This window comes from Hesperophylax consimilis, chromosome 9, assembly GCF_061612785.1.
Source record: "Hesperophylax consimilis isolate HC1 chromosome 9, BYU_Hcon_1.0, whole genome shotgun sequence".
Lineage (NCBI taxonomy): Eukaryota > Metazoa > Arthropoda > Insecta > Trichoptera > Limnephilidae > Hesperophylax > Hesperophylax consimilis.
The window spans coordinates 1,409,177-1,420,180 of NC_142844.1; the positions used below are offsets into that span (position 1 = coordinate 1,409,177).

Here is an 11,004-nt window from a genome sequence, read left to right on the forward strand (position 1 = left end):
TTGAAATACAAAATTATATTTAAGTAGATAAGCGTTACACATAAAAATTACAGCAAGCAGATGGATATTTAATTTTTTTAATGCAAACATTAAAATAATAAAGTAGGGTAAATAGGAAAGAAAAGCATTTGATGAAAATCTTGAAGTATACAATGTCTACACAGAAGTAGTTATGTTAATTATTTGGAGAAATTTTCTTGTTTTTACAAATTCCAAGTAAAGAAATATAATAAATAAATAAATCAAGCATTATGTGTATTACACAGTTCCCTGCCGATATCCAAATAATAAAAAACCTCTGCCAGTCCGTTGTTTCGTTTAAACATAATAAAGGTGATAAATAAACAGTTTATTATAAATAATTTATATAAAACATTTATTTTGGTACACTTATTTGATAACACTACAGTCACAGAAATTACTCAAGCACTTATGCTGAGATCAGCACGTAGATCATTCTGGAAAAAAAGAAAAACAACATTTTTTAGCATAAAAAAATTGAGGAAGAAACATATTATTAATTAATTAACTATTATAAAATGAGTTATATATGTCAGGTCAAAAAAAAAAAAATTAGTTACACAGTAATTTTTTTTTAGCGATTTTAGAAGATTTATGCTAAAAGCCCAACAGAACCAATCTGTTGAATCAAACTTAAAAAAACAATGACATAGGAAATATTCATCACAATACTGCAAAAATTCTAAAAACGTTTATTATTTTTTACTAGATGTACCCCACCACGCGTTGCCATGGCTCAGTCTGTTTGCAGATAGAGAAACAATAGGGCGTGTTGCTTTTACGTTCAACAGAAGGCACTTCTTCTATAATACTTCTAAACAAGAGAACAAAGTTAGTTTTCATGTTAAAATAATTTTTCAAGGCCCGCCAAATCGCACCAAATGAATTTTGTCATTTGATAGATACTCAGAACTGAATTTTTATGCCATCAACAAGATATTTTTTATTCTTAAATTTAACCACTTTTTGAATGATAAAATTTTTTTAAATTATCATTATCAAAACTGGAACTGATTAGTCAAGAATTCAGACTATCCTATGATTCACGAGTCTGCGCTAGTAACATTATAAAAACAGTCTCCTATCCAACCACCACATTCAAAACATTGTGATTGCTTGGTGAGTCTTATCGCACATCGTCTGTACACGAAATCACTGCATTTTCTTACCCATATAAATAATAGAAGAATGAAAGCAGGTAGAAGGCCAACTTCACCCAACCTTCCCTCTGGCACTTGGTGAGGGTGTCTGCGTTCATGATGCTTGTGGGGTCATACAGCCCCGGTCCGCTCATCACTGGTCTCGTACGATATCTAAACAAATCCAAATATTATACTTTTAAACATTTTTATGAGGCTTAGTAAACTGTGGCTTGTGAAATTAACCCATCAGATGCACGCAACTCCAAGTTGAGGCCCACTAAAACTCATCATAGTTAGAGCGAGACTCGAAATCAAGTCATCCTTATTGGCTAATTGGAATGAAATTAGTACTATGCGGGTTGTAGAAAAAGTACCGTGTTTCTAGGGTTCATAAGCATAGTATCAAAGGAAAATTCAAAATACTTATTAATTATTATCGTTCTCTAATCCTGTCCCGTCTAGAGACAAGAAGCTGCAAAAAGAGCCAAGAAGAGACAAGCCGAGCCTAAAAGAGGCATGAAGAGACAAGAATAGACATTTATAGACATTATTGCGGAAAATGATTGCATACTTAAATATCTTATCAACATTTTATAATTATGAAGGTCTTCCCCTTATTAGGGTCTGGGAACCATCACTTTCACAAGGCGTCTCTGTTCAGTGCTACTTTAGCGGCTTCCGTTTATTGCAGACCCAGTCTCTCTTCGCGCAGCTTACGGAGTTGCTTTCCCAAGCTTCGTCTGGGGCGACAAGTAGATCATCTTCCCCCTGGAATTCCCACCAGTATTTAGTGCGAAAGTCAAGTCTTCTGACAAGTTCATGTCCAAGCACCTGATCTGGGAGTATCTTTGAAGAGTAGCAGGGGTAGAATAATGAATCTAATTCATACCTGTGAACATGGTAGGCGATGAGCGGCAGGTTCAGAATAAGTGAGAACCATTCCCCGGATGCGAGAAACAGTATGTTAATTAGGAGATGTAGAAGGTACTCCCATAAAACAAGCTGAAACAAGTTAAACATGTTCAAAATAAAAATGAATTGATTGATCTAATTATGTTTACATAAAATAATTCACGGTCATCTTGATTATCATTATGTCATTAAGACGCCAAAGCATGTTTCACCTGAATACATTTAAAAATAATATAGCCCTCTGACCCAAAATTTGTCGACTATATACCCAAAATGTGTCGATTAAATAATAAGATAATGTGCAGAAGTAAATATTTTCATTGATCTTTTTTTTATTTGTTTTTCAGGTGTTATGCCGTGTTGCGCTAACTCCTCCTTCTTTAGCCAACGTTACAGTGTAACGTATCACACACTGTAACGTAGTCCGAAACGTTGGCTAAAGAAGGAGTTAGCGCAACACGGCATAACACCCCAAAAACAAATAACAAAAATACTTTTGGCCGATAAAATCTCAAATCATATTTTCATTGATAATTTACACGCATCCAGAAAAAATGTCCTGTTATTGCCAAAAAATATATACCGATTGTTGAGCTAATAATATTATGTGTTACTTGTATCTCATTATCTCCTGCAACTTATAAACTTACACATACCTACAAGAACAACACCACACAATACTCTATTCTACCGTACCATACTCATAGGCGTAACTATATGCTTATTCCCCGACACAGCGGTTTCACACTAAGGGAAACCAATACTTAGGTGATATTGACATGTTTAATGTAACTTGGTGATTGTAAATCATATTAAAAACCTATTCCAACCCTATTCTTGAACCTTTGTCTATCTGATCACTGTATTATTGAACCTTTGATTGTCTATTTGTAAACCTATCTGATCTGTATTCTTGAACTTTTGGCTGTCTATTTGTAAACCTATCTCATCACTGTATTCTTGAACCTTTGACTGTCTATTTGTAAAGTTATCTGATCACTGTATTCTTAAACCTTTGGTTGTCTATTTGTAAACCTATCTCATCACTGTATTCTTGAACCTTTGGTTGTCTATTTGTATACCTATCTGATCACTGTATTCTTGTACCTTTGGTTGTCTATTTACTTATGTACATCGTACGCCACTACTTGATTCGAACGTCATTTTAGAAGTTTCGATTTTCTTCCAAACAAGCTTCTTGGATGTTTTTTTATTCTTTTTGAAGTGAAACTTCTTTAGGCGCGTTATGCAATTTCGAGGACCGGAGTAAAACCAACTCATGACTGTCATCAAAAACCGTCATCATTTCGCTTTAGGAGCCTAGCCAATATTATATACCTACTTTCGGTCGCTCTCCAAACTCAGCTTCGCGGTGTAGAGGCAAAGCTCCCGATTGTCGTCGTGAAGAACCGAGGTTCGATCCCCGCTCTAACTAATTTTTTTTTTTCTTTTTGTGATTTTTTTAATAATAATTTTTTTTAAAGTGTAAAATGCTCTCGTGCTGCGACTTTTAGATATTTTGACAATATGATATTTTGGTTGAATACGTAATAACCGTGGTCTAGAGGCAGAGCGTTCGACACTCGTTATGCAGGACCCGGGTTCGAATCCCATATTTTTATAACTTTTAATTTTTTTTTATCAACGATTTGTTTTTTTACTTATAAATATGTCAATAGACAGAAAAAAGAGAGAATGAAATGAAAAGAGAGAGAGAAGAATACTAAAAGTTTCACTTCCGTCGTGCGTAGGCTTGCCACACACTGTATTTTTTTTAAATTTTGGTTTGGCAATATCTACATAGCAACCAAAATATTCGAGAAGCTTCTTCAACTTATAAAAGCGACAGCATGAAGGAACTCGTCAGTCAGTCAGTCATCAGTCAACCAGCTCGCGCGCTCGTAACCTTGACCTAGATATCGCCTGCATTCCACGCTAAATAATATAGTGCCTATTCGTTTTTATCCCGTAAAATAAATGCGTTATTATTGTGAAGTAAATGCTATCTGTGCATTCTTAAATAAACGCTCCAACCATAGACATATGAATATTAGTAGACCTGCCCTAAGTGATTAAAAGCGTATTATTCCCCACTCCCCATACCGGTTCCATTGGAGCCGGCTGGGCTCACGTATGGCTTCCCGTGAATTTAGAAAACGTGACGTCATCATTCTTGTGCGAACTATGGTCGAGGCATCATCGGTTCATTTTACGAAATAACACAGCAAAATGGTGGCTTGCGCTATGAAAACTTGTAAAAATAGAAGTGAAAAAGAGAATAAACCCAATTGTCGTATTATATTCCATATGTAAGCATTATTTTAATTCGTTTTAAGCTGATTCACATCGTATAATATGGATCAGTTTTAGAAACATATACTATTGCGCGATGGACGCGAAACACAAAGCCGTGTGCACAAGAATCAGGGATGTGCCTTCGCCTTTTGCGCTTTGATAAAATATATATTTTTTTATTTTATTTATTAATTTAAAAAAAAAAAACATTACATATTACAGTGATCTTTGGCTGTCCAACTAGGAGATTAACCTGTTTTAGGACAGTCAGAAATAGGCAGATTTATTAAATGCGATTCTTGTTTTGTCTAGTGTATTGACTTTTACTTAATTATTGCTCTTTATAAATAATTTGAAAAGTTTTCTTGGTTGATACAAGAAGTTGCTAACTATATATTTTAAATAATATAAAATATATAATAGTATAATAGATATATATAAATATATACAGGGTGTATCGGCACGTACCCGACAAACTTTAACCAGCTATTCCTTAGCACATTTGGAGTAAAAAATGTTATGGGCACTTTGCTGTCCGGTAACATTTTTTTTTAATAATCATGTCATCTGTGTAAAAGATTAATTTACCATTTACACATAGGTGTATTAGAAATAATAAAAAATAGAGTTCTACCAAGCCGAACCCTCTGATATGAAAATATCTGGAGTCGGTGAATTATTTTCCCATTTGATCTCTGGTGAGTTGACGTGTTGTTCTTGTATTGTTTTGTATTTATATTGCTTATATAATGCACTTGCATAATGTTGATTGACTAGATGATAATTTGTAGAAAAGTGTGTGAAAGGGTTTAGTTTTTCCTATGGGGAAGATTTAACCCGGACATAAAATTGGAAATTTCAGCACCTATTCTATATAAAAAATATATATTAATTAATTTAATTGCTGGCAACCCGGGCGTTTATTGAATTATATTTTTTTAAGTTAATGTTAGTAAGTTACCCGCCTCACTAGACAATGTATGTTCTGTTTTAATTATCGTTTATCGTTTTACGTTGTTTTCGATCATATTCAATTATTAACCTATCAACTGTGGGAGGGACTCCGGAGTCCTCCAAACTAAAATCGAAGAATTTTTTTAAAGCAATTTTAACCCGTGTTTACAAAGGAACTGTATGAATAATAAGGCCAGAATCGCTTGCGCTAAATATTTCTTTAGAAAATATTTTTTATTTGATAAACGCAGCTACTTTGACGGCGTTGGAATATATTATCTTCCACTTTAGAACGTGCCGCAACCATCCTTTAAATTATTTTTAATTAGTAAATCGTGAAATAACTCAAATTAATCAAATAAAAATTTTATTTGCATGCTGGGTTTCGAACCCGAAACCTCCCGCTTGCTAGTTGAGAGCGTTACCCCTCGACTACGGAGACCTTCATATCTATGATTTTTCGGCGTGTAATTTTTCTCACGGTCACAGGCGTCATCACAGTCAACAGATTAATACCTTCTTTCTATGTTGGTTCATCTTTAAAAATATGTTTTTATTCAGCTGTTATTATTTATCTAGCATCGATAATATAACTATTGTACATGTTGTTTTCTCTTAAACTGTGCTTTTATTTTTTTACATTATTTAAACCCCTGTAAGTTGTTTATTGGATGCTGTTCTTACAAATATACTTTAATTATTAACCCTTTTGTCTTTTTCTTTTGATTTCTTTAATTGTCCGTATATGTTTATATATATAACTCGTATATTTTTTTATAATATTATGCATTGTCTGAGAATACTGTTATTATGTCGGTGTATATAATACTGTTTTACTAATTTTTTGCAGACATATTATGATGCTTAAATGTACCTAAAAAAATGTTTATGCAAATATTATACCCAAAAAATAAATAAAAAGCACCTTCATCGACAAAATACTCCCAAATAATACCCCACACCTGGCTATGTGGTGGTGAGAAGTACCTAGCTATGTAAATCTGGTCACTGAACATGCCTAAAGCCATTTCAAGTAGTTGGGGCGATACTGAGAGTATCTACAAAAACAAGGAGCAAATAATAATGTAAATGCTACGTATTATTGTGATTAAATAATGTTTGAAATAATTCGCGTAAATTAATTTTAATTAAAAGTGATAATTACATTATTTTATTATTAATAAGAACAGAGCGGTTGTAACAACCCTAGATCATTGTTCGAATGTGGCCATTGTCAAGTGTGCTTGTCGCTGTTTACTGGGGTAAGTAAATTATGAACATTTGTAAAAGTGTCTTGACTCAATAAGGAAACAAAATATTCGACTCTGAAAATAGAAGAAATTTTTTTTGCCGAATTTGGACTTAGCAAATTTGTTCATAACGTGGCGAGTAATTTGCGCTCCCATGTAAAAATGTCTATTCATTCAAAAGCAGATTTTACTTTTAAGAACTAAATGGTGATATCATAATGCGAGATGCCTATTTACTGTCAGATTGATTTATTGACGAATCACAGTCAGCTTTCTTCTCTGCGCCCCGCAACTCTTGATTTAACCCCTCGCCCTTAACTTCTCTTCCATTAATATTCATGTCTGTGGCTCCAACTGAGTAAATCGAGACTTTTATTTTTAGTACACCTAGAACTACAAACCTTTGGTTGTCTATTTGTAAAGCTGTCTGATCACTGTATTCTTGTACCTTTGGTTGTCTATTTGTAAACCTATCTGATCACTGTATTCTTAAACCTTTGGTTGTCTATTTGTATACCTATCTGATCACTGTATTCTTGTACCTTTGGTTGTATATTTGTAAACCTATCTGATCACTGTATTCTTAAACCTTTGGTTGTCTATTTGTATACCTATCTGATCACTGTATTCTTGTACCTTTGGTTGTCTATTTGTAAACCTATCTGATCACTGCATTTTTATTTCATGTATATATTTTTTGTCAATTGTAATTTTATTTTTATTATTTTCTTCTCATGTTCTAAATTATTCATCATATCAAAATTATACCACATATACTTATATAAAATGTATAAATAAAAATCTTCATTATGTCTCTTGCCTCTCTTTGTAACATTTTTCATTTGAATTTGTTTTTTAAATATAATTTAGTAGATAATTTTTATGTAGATATTATGTATCCTTTAGCTGAGAAGTTTTTTGTAATTTTATTATGTTAACTATTTGTATAGTTTTAATAACTGGATTGTTCTCACATAAGTGAGAACATCTGTAAAAACATCTCAATGGTAAAAACCAATACAGATATGTCTAAATCATCACTCAAAATTATACGCATTTTTGGTCGTTTCTAAACAATTATGAGCCCTACTTGTTAAAACACCTAAGAAATGTACTAAATAAATTGAAAAGTTATTTTTTTATTATTGTAGAGTACACAATCACACCAACATTTAAATGAAATCTATGTTTATTATTTTCATGTGAAAACTGCAAGCTCCCGACTGTGTGGAGCCAGTGAGACTATGGCATCCCCAAATGGAGTATATTGTGAGGCTGAAGGTGGCAAGGAGGGGAAGGTTATGAGAAAGATAGGGAAGTCTCTGGAAATTCAGAACTGGGGTCACCAAACACAGCTAAAGCCATTTCAAGCAAAGTTTCGATCCTGAATGATGGTATTTGACCAGGGCGATACTAACAGTATCTTCCACTTGGAACATGCCACAAATATGCTGTATTATTTTTAATTAATAAATTTGAAATAACACAAATTAATTAACTAGTGTACGCAGGGATTTTAACATGTCCAGATTTGTAGCCAAGGGTCGTAACCACTTAACCACGGAGACCGTCATAATATTCTAATATACATTATTATGACGGCCTGATTCATTATTTCGATATACGGGAGCTGCCAGCATTGGGTGTTGTTCATTGTTAAATTTGATTTGAAGATATGGTAAGGAATAATGATAAATAAATAAATAAGTAATATGACTGTAATTTTTGCAGTTGTATCTCAAAATAAATAAAAGATAATCATTAAACTTTAAACATACTACATTTTGCATGTAATAAACTGTATTTTTATCACATATTTTAATCATGTATCACAGTAAGACTGATAGATAAGAAATAATTAGGTTTGAGTGTCAACTACAGTGTAATATTCAACCTTGTGAATGCTATAAGGTTTCAGAAAAGGGTTTAGTAAACAGTACTAGTATTTACCTTAAATATGGTCAAACAAAATCTCAAATTTAACGAAAGTCAAAAGTAGATTGTGTCGGTATAGTAGGCAAGTTCAACGTTAAATAAACATGAAATTGTTATCTAATCTTTATTGTTTAACTAAGTGTTCAGAAACATGAACCCAATAAGCGTTAACTATATTTATTTCCACATGTTCGGGACAATGTTCAATGGTTACAAATTAACCTTAAGGAATTTTTTTTTATTTTTTTTTTTTTTATATTTACTCCACACAGGAGGCCCTGAAGAAAATAATTTCCCTCGGGGCCTATGTCATCTTTGGGGATGCTGTGTGGAGGGTCTTTTTTTGGAGAGGAAGGAGTGAACATGGGTCTTGAAGAGTCCCATGTTGTAGGAGGGAGGAAACACAGAGGCCGGCAGTTCGTTCCACAGCCGAGCTGTTGAACTTAAGAACGAATCGTAGAAGCGACCCGTTCTCATGTGACAAGTGTCAACTGTGTACAAATGTTGGGCGCGCGTTTGGCGTGTATCCCGACTACGCACCGGTGCCGAAGGGATCAATGACGCTAGTTCCTCAGAGCATCTTCCATTGTAATACCGATAGAACAAGGACAGCATACCTACCTGACTCCCTAAGGAATACAGTTATCACTTAAGATTTAAGAAGGTGTTTGACTTTGAGGCATTGCGTTTACTGATATTGTCGAGCTAAGGTTTCGGAAATAACCAACAAGCAAGATCTGCAGCAACACCACAAATATCAACCATAATAAGGATATATCACAAACACCAGAAAATATTATATTAACAAATGAAAACTAGCATATTTAGGTGTTTTCAACCAATTGTTATTTGCAAATACTTTGGGATTCTATCACTGTGTATATACCAAATGTTGATAACCACAAAACACGGTATGTTGATAACCACAAAAATATTAAATATTTTGTTGATACGAGACTTGGACTATTGAACTTAGTTTTTCATTAATGTTAAATTTTTAGACATACTTATTTGCTATTAAAACATGAAATATCGTTGCGAACAAGAAACTTTATGTGAAAAACTGTATCCAAGGAACGCAATAGATTTTAGGTATTAATAAATAATATTGCGATCCCAACAAGACCAAAATTTTCAGTATCAGGTCCAAACAACTGGAAAGTTAAAATAATATAACAAATGAGAGGCCTTTGGGAGGGAAAGCGCAAGGTTTACATAAGTAATTGAAACACTTACCGGGTTGAGACTGTTGCATTGGTCTATGGGGTTTTTATAATCTGTTTTCAATTCATCAAACGCTATAACATGGAAAATAGAGAAGAATATAAGGAATGCGTCAACAATTAACGCAATTATGTATGAAAATGCAGGGAAACTGAAAGCCATTTTTAAAGTTTAATTCACTTATACGCGAATTAATTGACTTATGTACTAAAATTGCTTTTAATACACCGGTGGCGAATATTACGATTCAGCCAATGGTTATTTTATATCATTTATGATTATGAACAGTGACCGGAATATGAATGAGCCAGAAACAAATGCTATTTCTGACAGTAATCGTCATAGACAATTAATTGATAAGATATAGAACATATAGACAAATAGGCATTTTTGTTGTTTGTTTTTGGGGTGTTATGCCGTGTTGCGCTAACTCCTTCTTTAGCCGACGTTTCGGACAGCGTTGCAGTGTCCATCATCAGGGCAGATCCGGTAGATCCGAAGATGTGTGACACATCTTCGGATCTACCGGATCTGCCCTGATGATGGACACTGCAACGCTGTCCGAAACGTCGGCTAAAGAAGGAGTTAGCGCAACACGGCATAACACCCCAAAAACAAACAACAAAAATGCTTTTGGCCGTGAGAATCTAAAAACTTACCACAAATAGGCATGTTCAAAAAAAGGTAAATTTTATACCGATATTGCCGATTATCTATTACCCGTAGCACAACAACAAAATAAAATATTTTGCTTGGACCTAGGGCTTATAAAGTTAATGATATTTTGTATTCTATATATTATTATGAGGCTTAGTGATAATATTAAATTATTACTCCCAATGCTATAAAACACTTATGAAGATTGCGAATGTAAATTGGTATTGAAAAACTGAGCGAAAGGAAAAAAAATTCCACTCCTTCTTGGTTTGAAACTTCAATTGCTCTCTATAAGTCAATATTTCAGTTACTCTTTATAGGTCGATACTTCATTTGACTTTTAAACTCGGCTTGAGAAATATGATAAATATGCAGCATTCAGACACTTGAAGCACGCATAGATTATTGGAAAAATATTGAATCATATTTACAGAAATTACTGACACACCGGCCCTAGCGAAATTTACGTCCATCAAGTTGCTCTTTGGTAGGAGCCATAAATAAACCACTAACGTAGGAGCCCTAGCAAAATAAGTCTAGCGATATCCAGTGGTGTGCACAGAGTTTTAAATCTGGGTAGGGAAAACAGCCAATTAATTAACATAAAAAAACTT

The 11,004-nt window shown here is 33.6% G+C and overlaps 1 protein-coding gene across 1 annotated transcript; it reads right to left on the minus strand.

Annotated features, from left to right (window-relative positions):
* On the minus strand, positions 1-10,066 carry cni (protein cornichon). The gene is made up of 4 exons (XM_089635215.1): positions 9,746-10,066; positions 2,053-2,165; positions 1,191-1,334; positions 1-458 (listed from the first exon to the last, which is right to left on the minus strand). Exons 1-4 carry the CDS (start codon positions 9,893-9,895, stop codon positions 431-433), a joined length of 435 nt encoding a protein of 144 aa, XP_089491341.1. The 5' UTR covers positions 9,896-10,066; the 3' UTR covers positions 1-430.
* Positions 10,067-11,004: the final 938 nt, after the last annotated feature.

Excerpts from the sequence above, each read along its gene's own strand:
- cni (XM_089635215.1), bottom strand. The coding sequence starts at position 9,895 with ATGGCTTTCAGTTTCCCTGCATTTTCATACATAATTGCGTTAATTGTT. Across the intron at positions 2,166-9,745 it reads AATGCAACAGTCTCAACCCG|CTTGTTTTATGGGAGTACCT; the intron begins GTAAGTGTTTCA and ends AACTTGTTTCAG. Across the intron at positions 459-1,190 it reads TTCTTCTATTATTTATATGG|AATGATCTACGTGCTGATCT; the intron begins GTAAGAAAATGC and ends CTTTTTTTCCAG.